Source organism: Perca fluviatilis, chromosome 15, assembly GCF_010015445.1.
Source record: "Perca fluviatilis chromosome 15, GENO_Pfluv_1.0, whole genome shotgun sequence".
Taxonomy (NCBI): domain Eukaryota; kingdom Metazoa; phylum Chordata; class Actinopteri; order Perciformes; family Percidae; genus Perca; species Perca fluviatilis.
In genome coordinates this window covers 13,626,476-13,646,255 of record NC_053126.1, presented here as the reverse complement: position 1 = coordinate 13,646,255, position 19,780 = coordinate 13,626,476, and the positions used below count along the sequence as shown (strand labels likewise).

The 19,780-nt window shown below is 41.4% G+C and overlaps 3 protein-coding genes across 4 annotated transcripts in view; 2 read left to right on the top strand and 1 right to left on the bottom strand.

The window, feature by feature from the left end:
* The window catches only part of coro7 (coronin 7), a 111,794-nt gene extending 102,347 nt beyond the window's left edge, over positions 1-9,447 (top strand). Inside the window, exons 10-28 of the mRNA XM_039825272.1 lie at positions 1,281-1,335; positions 1,624-1,681; positions 1,791-1,936; positions 2,040-2,138; positions 2,219-2,323; positions 2,494-2,653; positions 2,790-2,965; positions 3,047-3,155; positions 3,971-4,057; positions 4,185-4,327; positions 4,527-4,631; positions 4,932-5,017; positions 5,298-5,439; positions 5,554-5,643; positions 5,837-5,953; positions 6,086-6,221; positions 6,548-6,639; positions 6,787-6,873; positions 7,671-9,447. Coding sequence (XP_039681206.1) covers positions 1,281-1,335; positions 1,624-1,681; positions 1,791-1,936; positions 2,040-2,138; positions 2,219-2,323; positions 2,494-2,653; positions 2,790-2,965; positions 3,047-3,155; positions 3,971-4,057; positions 4,185-4,327; positions 4,527-4,631; positions 4,932-5,017; positions 5,298-5,439; positions 5,554-5,643; positions 5,837-5,953; positions 6,086-6,221; positions 6,548-6,639; positions 6,787-6,873; positions 7,671-7,679 — 2,002 coding nt within the window. The 3' untranslated portion in view covers positions 7,680-9,447. The remainder of the gene's footprint in view (positions 1-1,280; positions 1,336-1,623; positions 1,682-1,790; positions 1,937-2,039; positions 2,139-2,218; positions 2,324-2,493; positions 2,654-2,789; positions 2,966-3,046; positions 3,156-3,970; positions 4,058-4,184; positions 4,328-4,526; positions 4,632-4,931; positions 5,018-5,297; positions 5,440-5,553; positions 5,644-5,836; positions 5,954-6,085; positions 6,222-6,547; positions 6,640-6,786; positions 6,874-7,670) is intronic.
* A 646-nt stretch (positions 9,448-10,093) lies between these two features.
* pam16 (presequence translocase associated motor 16) lies at positions 10,094-14,114 on the top strand. Its single transcript, XM_039825280.1, has 5 exons — positions 10,094-10,221; positions 10,746-10,830; positions 11,876-12,012; positions 12,569-12,634; positions 13,939-14,114. The coding sequence occupies exons 1-5, from the start codon at positions 10,219-10,221 to the stop codon at positions 14,026-14,028; spliced, it is 381 nt and encodes a 126-aa protein (XP_039681214.1). The 5' UTR covers positions 10,094-10,218; the 3' UTR covers positions 14,029-14,114.
* A 386-nt stretch (positions 14,115-14,500) lies between these two features.
* The window catches only part of glis2b (GLIS family zinc finger 2b), a 28,928-nt gene continuing 23,648 nt past the window's right edge, over positions 14,501-19,780 (bottom strand). For both annotated transcript variants that reach the window (XM_039825277.1, XM_039825278.1), the window contains exon 7: positions 14,501-19,718. In XM_039825277.1, the coding sequence (XP_039681211.1) occupies positions 18,979-19,718 (740 nt within the window). In that variant the 3' untranslated portion in view covers positions 14,501-18,978. The remainder of the gene's footprint in view (positions 19,719-19,780) is intronic.

The following is a 19,780-nucleotide window of genomic DNA, read 5'->3' as shown; positions in this document are numbered from 1 at the left end:
ATGTGCAGTTGCTTAAGATACCCAAACTAAGTCTGTCATTATATTGTCATACTTGGAGCATTACATCACCAGTCTGTCACACTCAGTCGATGTGGAGGCAGCCGAGTGGCGTTTCCTCTAGAATAGCACCATTACACAAGGTCATCATCATAAGCCAATCACTGGAACTGCCTCTCCACGTCAATGAGCCTATCTGTGGCCTGTGATGTGAAGTGGTCAGATCAGCCACCACTCTGTCTTCTTTTCCTGTCTGGAAAACAACACAGCTCGGTGACTGTTGCTCTCATTGATAAAGTGAGAGTCTTACGGTATGAAGGAAACTAAGAGGTAGAGAATGAGGGAGATTTGTAAGCTTTGGCTGTGTTTGTGCAAGTATGCCTCTGTCTAAGTCATTACTTCCTGTTTGGTTTACTACAGCCAGTTGTACTTTCCCTATTGAGTTTAAAGCTTATTCAGTTTCCTCATCCCTCAATCTTCTTACCTCAAATACTGAGCGGAGGCAGGTGACTCTGGCCTTGTTTAGCGTGGGAGGAGGTTCGAGGTAGAGCTGGATCGCTATAAAATTAATCAGCAACTATTTTGCTGATTGATTAATCATTAAAGTTATTTCTTAAGCAAAAACATTCTCTCATTGCAGCGGACCAAATGTTAGCATTTGCATTTTTTCTTTGTCAATGCGATGGTAAACTGAATATATTTGGGTTTTGGACATTTTGTCAGACAAAACAACGTTTGAAGACATCCCCTTCGGCTTGAGGAAACTATGATTCCCCCTCCCCCCACAATTTTCTGTCCTTGTGTTGACTAAAATACATCAATGAATTGAAAAGATTCTGAGCATATTAAGCAATAATGAAAATAATCATTAGTTGCAGATATTATCCTAGGTTGCCTTGAGACTGTTTTTCTTTGTCCATTTGACAATGTATCCGTTTAATGCTATATATGTCTTTGATAACAATCTTTTTAGCCTTTATTGTGTAGGTTATACACACTAAGGAATACAAATAAGTGAATGTGACTGAGGCTGACTGTTTATTTGTTTAACTGAGTTTTTTGCCAAATCTGCAGATAAAGATCAGTGAAAAATCACAGCTTGTATGTTCTGACGTTTTACCACTTTTGCCCTAAAATTGAGCATACTGCTCCATCTAGTGGCGCCTTTGTAAACCTTTGCCCTACAGAACCAGTGACATTGAAATGTAATAGTAAGCGTACAGTGTGCCGTTTCGGAGCATAATTTCAATGTCTCTTTTCCTCTCTTGTCTCTTTGCTTTTAGAATGGTGATCCCTCTGTTTGACGATGACACTGGTCTGCTCATACTGGCTGGCATGGTGAGATACAGATTAATGCCTCTCTATGATGTGTTCTGTCAGGTAAAAACTTTAAGGAATGGGTTAGATATTAAATATTTGTGCCTGTAAAGTTCTGTGTTGTATCACAAATAAGGAATTCAGCAGCCTGTGTACTTTGAAGGTCTTTGCTGCAATACATGTTTTACTTACTTACTGCTGATGATAATCTTGGTGGGACAGGTGATGAACACATTTATTTTTCTGATTTACTACTAACCCATGCTTTACAGTATAGTGTATGATCTAATGATGCTCTCTCTCACACAGGGCGACACTGTGGTTGATTGCTTTGAAGTGTCTGCCTCTGAGCCTTTCCTCTCACAAGGTAAAGCTTGGTTATCTGTTATCTGCCTGGTCAGATTATTACAGCTCCACCTCCTGGTATCTGATCCCTCTATGTCTGTGTTTTTTTTCTCTATTTTTTATTTCTGTAGTGAGCCACTGTCTGACGGACACCTCAACACGAGGAGTTGCCATGGTACCGAAGGTGGCGTTGGATGTCCTGTCCTGCGAAGTGATGCGTGTGCTTCAGCTGACAGACAGCTGCATTGTGCCAATCAGCTATCAAGTCCCTCGCAAGGTGTGCATATGAACAGAAATTACTGACACGCAGACACGTATAGTAGATTTGTAACACATGCAAGTAATGTACACCTTTGCATTGGTGCTGCATTGTTTTTCAGCATTCAGGCCAGGAGTTTCATGAAGATCTTTACCCAGATACAGTGGGCACAACTCCAGCCATGTCTGCTGATGAGTGGTGGAAGGGAGGGAACAAGCAGGTAAAGGCTCTCAACAGGTTAATCCAGTGTTCACACTGTCTGTAGGGACCCCTCAAACAATTAGCTCTGTTTGTCCTCAGGTGGAGAAAGTCAGCCTCCACCCAGACAAACAGCCCAAACAAAAGGCTCCACCAGCAAAACAGATGGCTGCAAAGAAGGAGCTGGCCAGTGGGGGGAGCAAGGAGGTAGAAATGTTTTAGTTTTACATCTTTAGTATTACATCTTGCATCTGACTATTAAGGTTCCACTGACTATCCATCAGAAATAATGGTACTAGTGGTTTCTTATTCTCCCAAATTGGGGGTAATAAAATTTTTTATTGTTACAAGTTAACAGCCACCTAACTGTTCTACAGGATCCGGCACGTGGCTGCTCCACCTCCAGTAGTCCACTGAGCACTCCCAGCAGCAGCGCTGTCCCGTCCCGCTCGCCCTCCTCCACCTCTGGTCTCTCCTCAGGCTTTCTCCACAGCCCCAGTCCCAGCCAGAGCGCCAAGGCCATCCAGAGCATGATGGGTATAAACACACACACAAACACACACACACACACACACACACCTGAAATCTCTCATTCTTCATTATGTTGTCTGTCATTTTATAATAACGTTTCTTTAGTGACAAAGCTGATGGTTAAGAATTGTCTTTGATCCAGGTCCGACCTCCAAGTTCCGTCACATCCAGGGTGCAGTAATGCACCGGGACACACACATCACCAACCTGCGTGGTCTCAACCTGACTACACCAGGTGAATGTGACGGCTTCTGTGTCAATCGCCAACGCGTGGCAGTGCCCCTCGCCATATCCGGGGGCCAGATCGGCATCTTTGAGGTACCGCAGTAGCTGGAGATTAAATTAAAAAAAGGAGACTACTGTATGTGTGTCAGTGACTGATTTTATTCCTCTCCTCAGCGCTCCCAGCCTGGCAGGCTACCTGAAACAGCCCTGTCCACCATCCAAAACTCTGTCAATGTGGTTGACTTATCCTGGGACCCCTTTGACACACACCGGCTTGCTGTTGGTAAGTAAATATATGTACTGTGTAGGTGTGAGCATTCAAAGCTGTGTGTTTGTGTGTTGAATCAGAATCAGAATACTTTATTGATCCCCTCAGGGAAATTATTTAGTTGCAGTTGCTCACAGTCAAATTCAAGGTGAAATAAGAGCAAGATAAGAGTCAATAAGTGTATAAAGTAACATAGCTACAGTAATAAATAAATAAAACGTGAAGTAGAAGTAAGTGAGATTAGGTTACAAGTAAGATTAGGTTAAAAAAAATAGTTTCAAATGGATTGTACAAATTCTATTGTAGTGCAGTGTCAACGTAAAGTACAGTGTCAACATAAATACAGTACGGACATAAAGAAGTACAGTGTGGTTATACAGTAAGTAGCAGCAGTGAATAACACTTTGCACATGTAGCTGATAAATTATTGCACCAAGTAATTATTGTACATAATTGTCCAAGAATATTAAGATGTGTGGAGATACGTGAAGTGATACCAGTGAGAAGTGATACCTCTGAGCGTGTAACACTCAGAGGGAGGAGTTATATAGTTTGATGGCCACAGGCAGGAACAACCTCTTGTGGCGCTCTGTGGTGCATCATGGGTGTCTGTGTCTGTCACTGAAGCTGCTCCTCAGACTGACCAGTGTGTTGTGGAGTGGGTGGGAGGAGTTGTCCAGGACGGAGTGCATTTTGGACAGCATCCTCCTCTCTGACACTGTCTTTAAGGAGTCCAGCTCCACACCACCAACATCACTGGCCTTGAATTGACTGTCTGTCCTGAAAAGTGTGTAAGTTTCATTTGACATGCGTCTCTCTGTCCCTGCTAGCTGGTGATGATGCAAAGATCCGGGTGTGGCAGGTACCAGAGGGGGGGCTGAAAGAGACCCTGACTGAGCCTGAGGTCATCTTGCAGGGTAGGACCAGGCACACTTACTTAAATTACCTCAATTTACTTTTCTCTATAATAGATTGCTGATTGACAAGCCTGACATATAACAGTACAAGTGGAATTGATTGATAGCTGCTGTGACCCCCTCGTAGGCCACACAGAGAAGATTTACTCCATAAAGTTCCACCCTCTGGCCAGCGGACTCCTGGTGTCTTCATCCTACGATCTCACAGTCAGACTGTGGAACCTGGAGAGCAGAGAACAGGTCAAACTTCTCACCGGACACCAGGACCAGGTGGGTGACTAAGAGACTAAATAAGTGAAACATCATAGATATAGACTGTTAGCACTACAGTTTGGATATTTAGACATGTTCGCTCAGACATGCTGAAGTAAATACATCCTGATCTGTAAATGTAAATACAGCTGTCCATTTTAGTCTCTGAGCTTTCTTCTTCTTTCTTTCTTGTTTCCTCTTGTTGGTTTATATTCAGGTCTTTGGCATGGCTTGGAGCCCAGATGGCAAGCTCCTGGCCACAGTGTGTAAAGATGGGAAAGTTCGTATCTATGACCCCCGCAAGTCCACTGCACCGGTGCAGGTATGTACAGTACATCGGAGAATATCGGAGGGTGCAATAAAAAAAAGATGAGATTTGTCTTTAAGCTCAATAATGTCTTATATTCATACTTACATTTTATTTAATAACACTGTCTTAAACCACTATTCAGAACCATGGGTTTTGGTGGAAAAATAACCCAAAACAAAAATATTCTTTATTTATATAATTTTTTTTTAATTAATACTTCCTGAGTAAACAATAAGATGTCTATGCGATAATCTACAGTTCGTTACAATATATTAGATGCATCGTCATTCTCTTACCAAATTTCTTTTTTAGGAGGGCCCAGGTCCTGAGGGCCAGAGGGGAGCTCGTGCGGTGTGGGTGTGTGAGGGCAAGTACCTGTTGGTGTCAGGATTTGACAGGTACTGAACATGGCGAATACCTTTTTTGTTGAAGCGTAATAAAGCAGGCAAAAATATATATTTTGTATATTTGTCAGTGTTCAGATGACAGCGCTAACAAAACAAGACTTATAGTGAGGCTCAGGCACTAAAGGCAAACCATTATTTTATTTCTACTGAAAACAGTTCAGATAAGTGTTAAATCATGTCTTTGAAGGCATCATAATTCAGTGTTTTTAGAGCAGCAGTGGGTCAGTCAAGAAAAGCTCCCCACTGACTCTTTCTTGTCGTCCTTGTGCAGTCGCAGTGAGAGAGTACTCTACCTGTACTCTGCTGAGTCCCTGTCCTCTGGAGCCATAGCCAGCACCTCTATAGACATCTCCCCCTCTACACTCATCCCTTTCTATGACCCTGACACCAGTGTGGTCATCCTCACTGCAAAAGTAAGCAAATAAAAAAACTAAATATAGTTGCATCGATACAGTAGAAGGTACATTTGAAATTCAAAACTGAGAACAATAATGGGATGTAACCTGTGGGATTAATTTGTTTTCCAGGGTGATACCAGAGTGCACATTTATGAGATGTTTCCTGAAGATCCATACTTCATTGAGTGCAGCAGTTTTAACTCTCCTGAGCCACACAAGGTACTGAGCTGAAATCCCTCTTATGCTCATTTATTTTTGTCATATTACAATTGATCTGCCAGTCACCATGCATCTGCATACTGTACATGGACAACCAGAGTGGTTACAATGCCATTCTTAAAGCTGTACCATGTTTGTGATGCTGTATGCGTTGTTTATTTGCTGACACTTCCTAATTGTTTCCTGTTTGCAGGGCTTGGCCTTTCTGCCCAAGAGCGAGTGCAATGTGCGTGATGTGGAGATAGCTGTAGGACTATTGCTCACCAAGACAACCATTGAGCCAGTGGCCTTCAGAGTGCCACGGGTCAAGGTGAGCTAACTACATCACCTACTGGACTTAATACTGCGTACCTTACTTCCTCGTGGTTATTTCTAATACATGGCTATTGCTTTAGCTATAGAAAGTATAAATAACTCCATGTGTGTGGCTCTGTGTCTCCAGAAAGAGTTTTTCCAGGACGATGTGTACACAGACACCGCAATCTGTTGGGAACCGGCACTGACTGCCTCTGCCTGGCTGTCAGGCTCCAACGGCCAACACAAAAAGATCAGCCTAAAGCCTAAAGACATGACGCCAGGTGCTGACACAAACCATATGTATACCCACTATGTGATGTTGTCTAACACAGTGGTTCTCAACCTGGGGGTCGGTCCGGACCCCCGAGGATGTCGCAAGAACATTTCTGGGGGTTGCCAAATAGTCGGGAGAAAAAAATTAAATAACATATTCTAGACTGGGGAATGGGGGGGGGGACACACCAACTTCACTCGAAAAGGTTAAGAACCACTGGTCTAACATAGCTCTCTACCGAGATGAAGGTGCTTACTTTTACAGTATAGATTGTCAGTATTGGCTATGTCCTGGTATGTTTCTGATTTTGACGCTGTGTGTTTTTTATATCAGTGAGTGAGGCCCCTAAAGAGGCTCCAGTTAGAAAATACCTGCCCTCATCTGTTTACCTGGAGGAGAAGACTGATGAACAGAAGAAAGATGAGGTGAGGATGAGCTGCAGCTAGAATGTCAGTCATCTATTATGCATATTCTGCATGTCAAAATCCCCACGTACATGTAGTAGTGGCTGAATAAAAGTACCTGTGCTTTCTGATGTGTTTTAACACTGAGTGTGTGTTTGTGTGGCCCAGCTGCTCAGTGCCATGGTGGCTAAGTTGGGGAACATGGATGACCCGCTGCCACAAGAATCCTTCGAGGGGGTCGACGAGGACGAGTGGGTGAGTGAATGAGACGGAACCGGCTCTACAGCTCTAAAGTCTCGACTTTAATGACAGACATGGTGTTCATGATTTAAGCTGAACTTTACACACACTGCTACCACGGTACCAGTTACATTATGTATAATATATTATGAACCGCTGTGCAAATTTGCAGGAAAAGCTACTAATGTGATTCTCATAATAATTAGTTTTGCTCAAGATTGTGTTGATTCGTAATCTGTGAGGATGCAGTGTTTTTGTGCAATGTTTGTTTTTATTTGACAAGGGATCTATCTACCTTGTTTCTAGCACCAGGTCATCAAATGAATATCCCACAATTAGTACCAGTGTTTTAATTTTTTTGGCTTCTGGTTTTGGTTTATTGACAGCATTATAATATATTAAGAAAAATACAACATATGAGACTTTGCCAGGCATAGAAGGATTTTTAACTTATTTCCATTGTCCGTTGTTTGTTTACACGTAAGTGGTATTACACATGTCAGTAGATGACAACATGACAAATGTTGCCAAAATCACATATAAATTAAATTTATGTTCAGAGGAAAAAGTCTTCCAGTGTTATGCATTACATCAGCAACATACTTTAACACCTCTTTTTTTTCCTTCTTTTATTATCATTAGCTTCAACAACACGGTTTTGTAAAATATAACACACTATCCACATATCATCACAATAGGGTTCATTTTGAAGGTTAACATAAAATACTGAGACCGATGAGTTATTAAAGGAAAGCTAATTTATTACAATCCTCTAATCCATTTTTGCTAACTGTGTCTGTTGTGTGATCCAGGATGACTAAAGGGGACGCCATCTTGCCTTTGGTTCAATCATGGTGCCAACAGCAAAGAGGAGAGAAGAGATCTACTGTCAAGTTACGTTGCAATTTGTGTGTGTGTGATGGTGCCACCCACATGTCCTCTGAGCTTAATTAGCTGACATCTCAGCACAAAGAATATTGTACAATGTGAAAATATAAATGATATGGGGGAAAAAAAATCATCATAATCCAACTGAATGAAATTTGATGCTTTAATTCTTAAATATTTCAGAAATCCTTCTGGGATAAATCTGACATAGTAATTCCTTTTGTTTTGTTAATGTAGACAAAAAAATTATGTCACAGTATTCATGATATGTCTAAAGAAGTTCCACCATACAGGGTGATACAACAGTAAATTTCAGAAAAGAGTCCATTTAAATCATACACCAGGATACCTCAAACATTTCTGGGAAATCACCCTTCTAAGTCAGTGCAAGGTGAATTAAACAGCAGGCAATCATAGCAATAATACTTCTGCTTTATATTACATTATCAGTTATAACAGATCGAACAGGACATTTTTAATGGATGGGTATTTTAGCACAGCTTTTCTTTTTGTCTTCGGTATGTGACCATGGTTTAAGCATGATAATATACTCTTAGGTGTCCTGATATAAAAAACAAAAATAACAATAATAATGGCCTCCTCTTGTGCCCAGTCTGTTATTTTCTGACATCAAGATACCAGGGTACTGTTGCATACAACAATTTTTTTTCTGTGTGTGCACTTTTACCTCCGCTGTGGACCACTGCTTGCTTTTTCTACTGGCCAGTCATATGAGCACGCTCAGTCACAATGTGTCTTTGATAGATGTAATGTTGAACATTATGAATCTGGGAAAAAAAAAAAAAAAAAACTTGTCTTCCTGTTTGATCAGGTAAAACACACACATGATCACTGTAACATGTTCAAGCCTTTGGCAGCAAAAACCACACTGAGGATACAACAGGGTCTCCAGTGTTAATGTTTGACCATGAACTGGAATTTCTTATGACAACAACATTAAGTTCACTTTGTCTTTGTTAGCCAATGATAGAATAAAATGCCATTTTAACAATATTGTGTTACTGTATTTGTACAAGTTAAATTTGATTGAATGTTTTGCTATCTGATAGTCTTATAAGTAGGGGTTAAAGGTCAATTAAATTGGGATGTTGTTGTGCATGTAAAGCCAAACAAACTCCTATTTGGAGTTTTCAGAGGGGCCTTTGTATACTCTTCTTTCTTTCTTTTCTTTTTTGCTGGGCAACTTTTAATTGTGATTTTTTTGTTTGGGGATATTCCTCAGATCATTCTGTCTGCTAGAGTAAGTAGTCACAGTGTTAATAAGACAATAACAGTACAGTATTAATAACTTACAATGCAGCCAAAACAGGTATCATGCAATTTACAAGCAGGGCTAGAGCAATATTGTCAATAATCCAGGCTTGAACCCACCATTTGTTAACAACCTCTGATGGACTGAAAGGAACCAGCTATTCAGCCGTGCATGGTTGTGCACATCATGTTGTACAGGTAAACTGCAGGTGTTGTTGGTGTTTGTGTGATGTACACTGTATGTGCTTGTGATTCTCGAATGCCATACCTAGTAATAGTTGTACTGGATCAAGTTGCCTTCCATTGAGTTAAAATAAGAACTTCCTTTTTATACAGTGAGTAAAGCATTGTTGTTTTTTGTCTGTCGTACTTGAGGAATAGTTTAATTCTTTTTCAATATTGTCTCGCAATAAACCTTTTTGAACCCAATACTACTTGTCCTTTTGTGATTAAGTTGACATGACAATCATAATGAATAGATCATAGACTGTATAAAGGAATAGATCTGTGGGAATGGCTGAAGTGATTTCTGAGCTCTTTCGTGTAGACCGTGGGCACAATATATATATTTTTTTGTATGTCTACTGCAATCACATGGGAAAAGTAACTACATTTCCGTACTATGAATTGGTTTTTTTAAATTGAGAATCGTTTTTAATCTAATCTTGAGCCTAAAAATTGATATCGAATCGAATTTTCTGAATCGTGCACCCCTAATAATTTTTGTAATTTATTAATATAAAATGTAATAAAATATAAGAAGCAGTAAAAAAAAATGTCATGAAAATGACATGACTTTTGGTGATACTTTTAAAATAAAATTAAACTATTAGATTAACATGTTCACTGTTCATAGTCAGAAGCTATACCTCACAGTCTTCACTGGTGAAAATACAGATATTTATGGTTTCTATTCCAGCACCCACTTTATTACAGAATAGTTGCCCTTATATATTTATTCCACTACGTACCGTAACCTTCAAATGAAATAACGATTTGTTTTTTTCCTGCAGTGTGGCTGGTACAGTGTTACCTCCCTGCCAGAAGATGTCAGTATTATAAATGTCGCTGTTTACCTGGTTTATCTTGAATTCTGTAATGTCGATGCTTCCTTGAACTTTGACCCTTATCTAACCTTCGTTGGGGTACATGTGTGAAAATAGAAGCCGCACACTGTCCGAGAGAGCTGTATAATATAAAATGGTAAGACTACAAATTGTATTGGTCGTGTGTGTATTCCCATAGCTAACGTTAGTGAGTCAGCTGATGCTACGTAGCATTAGCACGACCATGAGACGTTGTGTAGAACCTATGTGTCTTTGTCGCAGTTTTCTCCAACACCGTTAACGTTACATAAGGTAGCTGCCTCCTCTTCACTGGAACACTGTTAATTTGATTTAGGCAGAAACTAAAGTACCAAAATGTAAGTTTGTACATGTCCAAGCAGGACAGGGGCGCTTATGAAGACGCTGTCGCAGTGTTCCCAGCTGTAATGAAGGTGCACCAGCATCTGCAGACACTTCCTACCTCAACATGACATCAGCTTAACTGTCTTTGGACTGATGTCGGACTGTTGAAAGTCACTTGTCAAAATGAGGAACACTAACTGACTGACCTTCAATCTCTCTTTTAGTTCCCGCGATTGTCAATGTGAAATTACACGTCTGCTAATTGCTTTTTGTGATTAATCTTTGCATACATGAAGTTTCGTTTCATCTCCCCTGCAGGCTAGATATCTCGCACAGATCATTGTGATGGGAGCACAGGTGGTGGGGCGTGCATTTGCTCGTGCTTTACAGCAAGAATTTGCAGGTATGATCTAATCTAATACTACTATAATTATTAAACGCGGTATGAAAAATGATTGCTGAGACAAATTGATGATTCATCAATCAGCCAATTGACAGAAAAAGATTTAGTTAATTGTGTATCAATGCCAAAATGCCAAATGTTTATTTTCTCTTTTTGGCATTATTGTAAATTGAATATATGACGTTATGAGTGTTGTGTGGAGATAATGAGTAATTTGAAGACTAAAAAAACCCAGATTCAGGGAAACTGGTGGGCATTTTTTCAGTAATTTCTGACATCTTATTGTCCAATATCAATGCTCATCATGGTATGGTAATTTAATGTTTGCTAAACCACATGTTGCGTAATCAAACTGATGTTCAAAGTGATGAACTGTGTTCCAGTTTAATGTATTACTTCCGACCAAACTCTCAATATGACATTTGATAAATTAGCCCTAGTTGAAGCTTAATAGGTCCCATATTGTAAAAAGTAAGATTACCATGTATTTTTTTTAAATTATAAAGTAGGTTCAGGTGCTATATAAATACTGTGAAAGTATCAAAACGCTCAATCCACAGATAAATGCACACCGCCTGTATCCAGAAACTGCCTTTAAACAAGCAGTCAGGACTTACCTATCGTTATGATGTCACAACTATATATAAGTAGAAAGTGCCCCTACAGTGCCGTTACAGTAATTCCCCGGCTGCGATGACGGTGCAGAGACGCCGATAGGGCAGATGCGGAAGACCTGGAAACGCTGACTGATCAGAGAAGCCTAGATTTTTCGGGATGGGGGGCTTAAAGAGACGGCCACTAAAACAGTGCGTTTCAGACAGAGGGTAAACAGGTGTGTGTGTATATATAGACAGACCGTATGAGAACGATAATGTGTTTTTGAACATTCAAGTATGTAAACCTGTTCTAGAAGAAACCCCAAATACAAGTATGAACCTAAAAATGAGTGTAATATGGGACCTTTATGTAAATTTTGCTTTGACATTCATTTAGGTTGTCTAATGAAATGAAGTTGTTAGTAGCTGTGTTGTGTTTTCTCTCACAGCCAGTCAAGCAGCAGCGAAGGCCCGGAGCAGTGCAGGTCAGCACTCTGCTGCAGCCTCTAGCATTACTGGGATGAGCCTGCAAGAGGCGCAGCAAATCCTCAATGTCTCCACACTCACCCCTGAGGAGATTCAGAAGGTACAAACACACTTTTTCTCTAGAGGTTTTTAAAAGACAGTGTTTGTACTGAGCTGCAGAGCCATTTTTATAATGTAGTGTTTGCCAGGTCATTACAAATTATTCTAGTCCTGTCAAAATCAGTTTCACTCCAGTGTGCATGTGCCCTGACAGCACGAGTGGAGACATTGGTTTTAATTATTACCTAAACTCATTACTGTAGGGGAAACCAATTCGGACAGGGATACCCACCAGATGATTGCTCGAAAATTAGTTTCCCAACTCAAAGTCGACCTTTTGAGATTAAACACTCACCCCCTTTGGACTTAAAAGGTGGAGTGGTTGTAAAATACTGTTAACGGTTAGCCATATCTTTACAAAATGATGGCCAAACACAGATTCTGTGTAGCCGAGCTGAAAATTACATAATAATTTGCAGCTCTGTCAGAACACGGTTTTAATAAACATGGTTTATTTTTAAAGTTTTATTGGCCATAAACATCTTTACACCCTGCTGAAACAATGATCAGAAAATGTGTCAATGAGTGTCTTAGCTGTTGGTCTGAATCTCTTCCAGAACTACGAGCACCTTTTTAAAGTCAATGACAAGACAGTTGGCGGTTCATTTTACCTACAATCAAAAGTAAGTATTCTGTATCTTAGGGTGCTACACAGTGGTTTTCAAATGTGTGGTAGAGTGGACAGTTAAGGCAATTTATCATTTAGAAGACTATTGAATATGACTTTATTTCCCACTAAAGTAATTCAAGGTACTTATCCATAGTCAGTGTAGATGACGGGCGGCACGCCCCAGTTTGGAGAAGCAGGCACGAGGACCGCACTGAAGCTAAGCAATGTACTGCTGCCCTGTCCATATATGACAGGGCAGCAGCAAAACATAGATAAGCCACCTAAAAATAAGGCCCACCAAAAAAATCCATATCACTTAAAGTGTACGCTATACTTAGAATATTTTCACCGCTTTACCATGCTGTCAGATAGCCCTTTCCGACTGGGAACTGAAGCCGTTCTTAAATCCATCTCGTAAATTACCATTTGTCAGAGGAGTCTGATGGCTATGAAGAGAGCGTAGATAATGGCTTCAGTTCCCGTCACAAAAGGCTGTCTGACGTCAAGGTAAAGCGGTGAAAATATTCTAAATATAGCGTACACTTAAACTGATATTGTTTTTTTGAAGATGGATAAAAACCCTTTTGCTGTGCCGTGACCACAGCAATATATTGCTTAGCTTCCGTAGCGGTACTTCTGTCTGCTTCTACAAACTGGGGGTGTGCCGACCGCCATCTACTGTAGGTTATACACTGACTGTGGATAAGTACCTCATACAACCCCACTTCAAAAAATCCAAGCTATCCCTTTAACACATAAAATATAGTGTAGTAAGGTTTGCACCTCCGTTTGCCTCAGTCAGGATCAACGTGGCTACCTTTTGTCCTGACAGTATACAAATCACTCAGCTTTGTCAGCAGTTACCTTATTTATTTTGCAGCCCATGCCAACTATTCTAACAAGTTTACCTCTAAGCTTGCAGTCCAGGTGTCTAAACCATGATAAGAAGTTAAATATTGGCACACTCTCATTGACAGTTTTGTAATTATATATATATATATAGTATGGCAGCGTGGGGCTGTACCCTATCTGCAGTTTTAACAAGTCGGATATCATGATTATCAGATTCCAAGAGAGCTTTTCTTTCTTTAATGCAATGATCATGGTTTTCCTTGTTCCTCTTTGTCTCTGTGTTACATTTCAAGTTATGACTCATGAGAATCTCTGTATGTGTGTAGGAGGAATCCAACCGTGTCGTGTTTGAAATGTTACTGATTTTATCTCGCACATTTCTCTCTGCTGAGTAAACTATGCTGTAATTTGGTTATTTTAAGTGTCTTCTCTTACTCAGTCATTATTATTACGGTTTGTGTGCAGGTGGTGCGGGCTAAAGAGCGTCTAGATGAGGAACTAAGTATTCAGACACAAGAACAAAGCAAGCAGTCACAGCAGAATACGGAAACATGAAGTATGAAATGATGCTCCCCCTTTCTTTCCTCTCCCCATTCTCTGTAAATTATAACCTAATAAAATCCCTTTTCTCTACTCTCAAATTTGTGGCATATTGTCAGCAATGGATGTGATCTTAAGACAGGGAACTACAAACAATATAATATGGGCTTATAGTTTTTATTTTTATTTTTAGATAGGCCATATGTATAATGTTATATATGGTTTGCTATGGTCTGAATCCATACATAAATGCTTTCATTTATGTCACAGTTTAAGCTACTGTAGATTTGAATACAGTGAGCTTGTTGACTATTAATGAGGGTAATATAATTTTTATTCAGGTGAAGTGTGATGGCAGCATCAAGTGTGTACGTTGCTCTAATGGTGCAGAATCACATTTACCTGGACGATTTCTTGATTATTATGTATGTATATTTCCACAATAAGTAATTTTATTGTATATTTGGAACAGAAATGAATACACAAGTTGTATCAAATACAACTTTATTAAACAATTTTCTTTTCATTGACATTATTATCAATATCGTAATAAAATTCCTCTAAAACAGGAGAACACCGCTATGTTGTACCAATTGTAGACTTTTACAACTCTAAAACTCTGCATGTTCAACCATAGAACATGATGCCACGAAAAATATATTTTCATATAATTTTTTTTCATATAGTGTGTAACTTCTGTATCTTATCTATAATAAAAAGGCACTTGAAAAAATTAAAATACTCACAATATCTCACAAATGTGCAAAAAACATAACTTGGAACAGGCCTTGCATGGCCTTAGTCTTATCATTAACCCTTTGTGCAACACTGTGGCACTTCAGTCAGTGTCACCCCTCTACAATGACACTGACTTAGCTAGCTAACACAAATTTTGTGCCCTGGATCTCGGTTCCGCTTTTCATAGCAGTAAGTGAGGGTAACTTTAAAATCTCCAGGAGCAAGTACCGCTTTTATACTGTCAAAACACAAAATGACGTCAAATTCTGACATTTAAGTGACTGAGGATGATTTTTACAATTCTTGGTTCCCAAAACAACTGATGAATTATGCTGTACATAAAGGATGTGGCAGCATCTCCATATCTAAACACTCTATGAGGGGAACAAAAGTGCAGTTTATTACAGACTGAGCTCAAAGGGTTAATGGATCATACAGCTTATTTGATATTGAAAAGATGTGGACCCTGTGTGGATCCGTGTCATATTATTCAGCTTTCTGCTGCCTCTTTCTGTCCCTGGCTTCGACCTGCAGAGGAGAGACAGACAGACAGACAGGGAGAAGAGCCGCTGCATCTCTGGGTTTTGCTGTTGCCAGGGGAACCATGTCTAGCCTACTTAACACCTGTTTCTGATGACATCACATGCCAGGATTGTCCACTCACAATGAGAGATTCACTTCAATGCCCAGCCTAAACCCAGAGACTGTGTGTGTGTGTGTGTGTGTGTGTGTGTGTGTGTGTGTGTGTGTGTGTGTGTGTGTGTGTGTGTGTGTGTGTGTGTGTGTGTGTGTGTGTGAGATGAGTGGGGGAAGGGGTGTGTGAGATAATGATGACCAAGAATTACTGTGGCAGAAACACAGGCATGCAGTTCATCTCTGCTGGGAATCTTCGCAGGCCTGTGGAAGGTCCGACACAAAGCTCGTCCTCAGACAGGGAGAGTTATATTTGTTTTTGTTTACTGTGAATACGGCTCGTTAGCCTGTTTCCCCATCTGGTAAATGCTTTGGCCGGGAGGTGGGGGAGTTGAGCCTTTTGGGTTTAATCTATAAAAAAAAAAGAAAAAAACAACAGAGGGCAGACAGAGTTCAGTGGCCTAATTTTCTGCATGCTGGTATGCCTGTGAGTCTCTGCCACATTGGGCACAGCACAGCCAGTGACTTCAGAGCAGAGAGGGCCGTTTGCTGGGTAGGTGGCCAGATGGAGGGCGGCTGCACAGCACAGCTATCCTCTTTTCCTATGCTGGCACACAGCCTCTCCCTTCATATCTCCCTTTCTCTTGTCCATTCATTCAGCCAATCCTGTCTCTCTATGCTCTCACGCTTTCCCAGAGCTGCCCGCCATTTCAGATGTTATTTCTCTATGGTTTCCCTTTGTGTGGCGGTGGAAATTAAAAGTCAAAACAAAGGAAGCAGAGTTTGCAAATGGAATTTAGGCCTGAAGATAATTTGGTTAGGACACTTAATACAGACATGTAGGCTAACTTATGCCTACACCTTCACTAAATGATCCCTCACCAATGTGATTGTCATGAAGGAATGTCATATAATTTGGTAGAAAAAAAAATATATATATATATATTTTTCCTCCTAGAGCAGTGGTCTCCAACTTTTTTGGCTTGTGACCCCTTCAAATAAAGCAACATCATCTGAATTTAAGACCCCTAATCACAGTTTATGGCCTCAGTTTGGACATAGGTAATATTTAACTGGTTCACCGTCTGAGTTGAGCATGTTAGCATGCTGAAATTTGCTTATCAGCACTAAACACAAAGTACAGCTGAGGCTGTCAATGCCATTAGTTTTGCAGGTTTTGTGTCATAAACCGAAGGGTTGGACAAACTGAAATTCGGATCTGATGATGGCGCTAGATGGAAAGTTAAGGGATTACGTGAGATATTACAATTAATCCAGAGGTGAACATGAATGTCTGTACACAATTTTGAAATATATTTAATAGTTGTTAAAACTTAAACCTCAAATAACAACCTCATGGTGGCACTATGATTGGATCACCAAGGCCAAAAGGATTCTTCCTTTGGGAAACATGGCAGTCCATTCAATAGTTGTCTGGACCAACGGGGTGGACAGACCGTCCATGCCATTCATTGAACCACAGTTGGAGAAAAGTTGGGAAAAAATTAACCAAAGTTTGTGTCAAAGGAAAAATGTACTCTTTCTAATATCATTGTAAGCATCACGTGACCCTTCAGATTTATCCATAACCCCCAGGTTGGGAACCACTGCCCTAGAAGGACCCCCAAACCTCTCTCTCTCGTCTTCTCCTCTAACCCTCAAAAGACCCATCCTTGACAGCAGAAAGCTGAGCGCAGAGCAGCCTTCGCAGAACACAAGAAGCAACTTCAACATCAGAAAAAAATGTCTCGTCTGAACAACTGCAAAAACAAAAGAATGACAACAATATATAACTGCAACAACTGATTATTTCTAAGACTGGGCGATGGAAAAGTAAGACCACCAAAGAAAGCAGAGATGGAGTAAAAAGAGAGAGGGGGGGTAGCTTGTGACAGTCTCTTTAGGGAATGTTCCTTGTGTTGGGACGATCCTCTCCTGCTTCCCTGCCTCTCCACTGTGGAGACAACAGTCAACATCATACATGCATTAGCAACACAAGCCTGGCTGGAACGGCCCCACAGCCAAATTGACCCTTGCAGAAAAAGGGAATAAGAGCAAACCATGACTTGGCAGTAACATTTTATAAAACATGTAAGGAATATAGTGTGTGGTAAGTGCGTGTTGACTGCTTAATCGAACCATGAAAAAAGTTTTCCCAGACGTCAAACGTGTCTTTTTCTTTGCCCCTTTGGACAGAGTAAAATGAGGCAGTTTGCAAGAGTGTGGCTTCCTATTCAGTCCAGCTGTATGTGGCATTGAGTGCATCACACCCCCCTCTGTGGCACAATACGTGCATCCCTCTTTCCCCTCTCCAGGTATTTTTGGCACAGCATGGGACTTGTTGAACTTGGGACAAAACTTCAACCGACAAGGCTAAGTTAGGCTTCAATTGGACGACCACCTGTTTTTCACAGCTGGTTTTGGGTCGGGTCACTTGTAAAAAAACAAGACACTAGTGTTTATCACCACAGTGGCCCTTTCATACACAAACTGGCCTTGTTGATTCAATTACGGGAAAGCAGCTGGAAAATCCAGAAGTAAAAACAGTGAGAGTTCTGTAAATGGAAAGCAGGATGTTGTATATTGTGTCCTACCAGAGGGGGGAGCCAGACACACTGGTGCCTTAAATTTCACTTGAGTAAAAGAGGAAGTGATGATTGGTCATTGTCAGGTGATGCAACACCATTTGTCTGTGTTAAGTCCTCAGTTTGCTCTGTGCCTTAAAAGCCCCTAGTCTGCACGCCTGGCACACATTCTGGTGGACTAGGCTGGTCCATGTTGGTCCTCCCCAAATTAGGGACAGATTGTCAAAAGATCTCTCTCCCAGTTTACGTTACACTGGGGGAGCTGAGAGGTTAGCAGCAGTTTTGAGGTTTCAATACTATAACCAGCTGACACTATTAAGTGCTGTGTTTAATTGAACTGTAACTGCAAATCCAAGACAGTTTGAGTTCACTTGCTTTGGTTTGGCAAGCCTGTCTGAATCCTATTAATCACAGCAGCCTGTAAAAAACAGGTCATAACTTTAAAATCAACTGTGGAGAATCGTCCTACTACGTGCACGTTTGCCTAACTGTGAGTGCGTCATTCAGTTTCATGGTGTATCTATCTCACTGCTAAGCTGGAGGCACACTGTCAATGACGTGCAGTCATATAAATACTTATCAATGAATCAGGACGTTTGTACACAGAGCACTAAGACTGTCACATTCAGGAAACAGGAATGAATAAAGTATAAAGTAAAAAATTAAGAGTAGCCCATTGTCAGGCCTTGTGATAGAAATACAGAGCCATACATATTCTTAAACAGAGTTCTTGGGCCCCAAGTTTAGTTTCCCATCAATACAAGAGGCTTGCGTTGTATACTTATTTCTTGTGAGGTGTAGTGTATCTATTTTTTTGTTGATTGAGGGTTTAAAGAGTTTCTCTATATAGTTTCCTCCTCTTCCAACCTCTCTCTGAAATGCATTGCTTGGATTTGATTGTGCGAGCCAATCCCTATCACCTTTGACCGCCCGTACCCTCATTATGGCGTTCACCCTCCCATCCCGACCCCCTGAGCTCTTCTGGAATGTGTGTATGTGTGTGTGTGTATCAGTTGACCACAGCTGGTTTGAGCACCACGGTGCCTGGGGGGATGACCACCCAGGACAGGGGATCATGGGATCCCGTGGAGAGGTTCAGGACCCTCCCAGTCACCTCGTTCTCGGCCTCCTCCCCCCGGCCCTTCTTGGCCTGTTGGCTGTGGGCCCTGCGCTCAGACGAGGCCCCCAGCACAGGCATCATTGGCAGGCCCAGGGCTGAGGAGGGGAATGCCTGGGAGAGCAGATGGGACTTGGCCAGGCCCAGCGGTGAGCCGTTGAAGGACAGGATGGGTGTACCTCCCAGGCTGCCTGGAGGTGAGCCGGGGCAACTGAGCGTGCTGAGGTCCAGGGGCCGAGGACTGAGGGGGGACATAGGTAGGGCACCACCCAGACCCTGCAGAGCATGGCCTCCCATGAGAGCAGCCGCTGCCCCTGGGATAATAATGTGGGCTGCACTCACATAGGACAGCGCAGAATCCTTCCCCCCTTCGCCAGAAAGCACTCCACTTTGACTCCCTCTCAGCAGGGAGCCCACCCCACCTGGAGAGCCCTGCTCCTGAGCCACAAAGTGGCCGTGGGCCTTGATGTGCTTGCGGAGAGAGCTGGGGTCTGTATAGCGCTTCAGGCAGCCCACCATCTTGCAGTAGTAGGGTTTGTCCACATAGTGTGTGCGTGTGTGCTTAAAACGGTCGCTGGAGTTGGAGTAGCGCTTGTTACAACCCTCGTAAGGACAAATGTAGGGCTTTTCACCTGCAGTAAAGAGAAATTATCCAGATGTTGAGAATTCATTTACCAAATCTTACAATTTTACT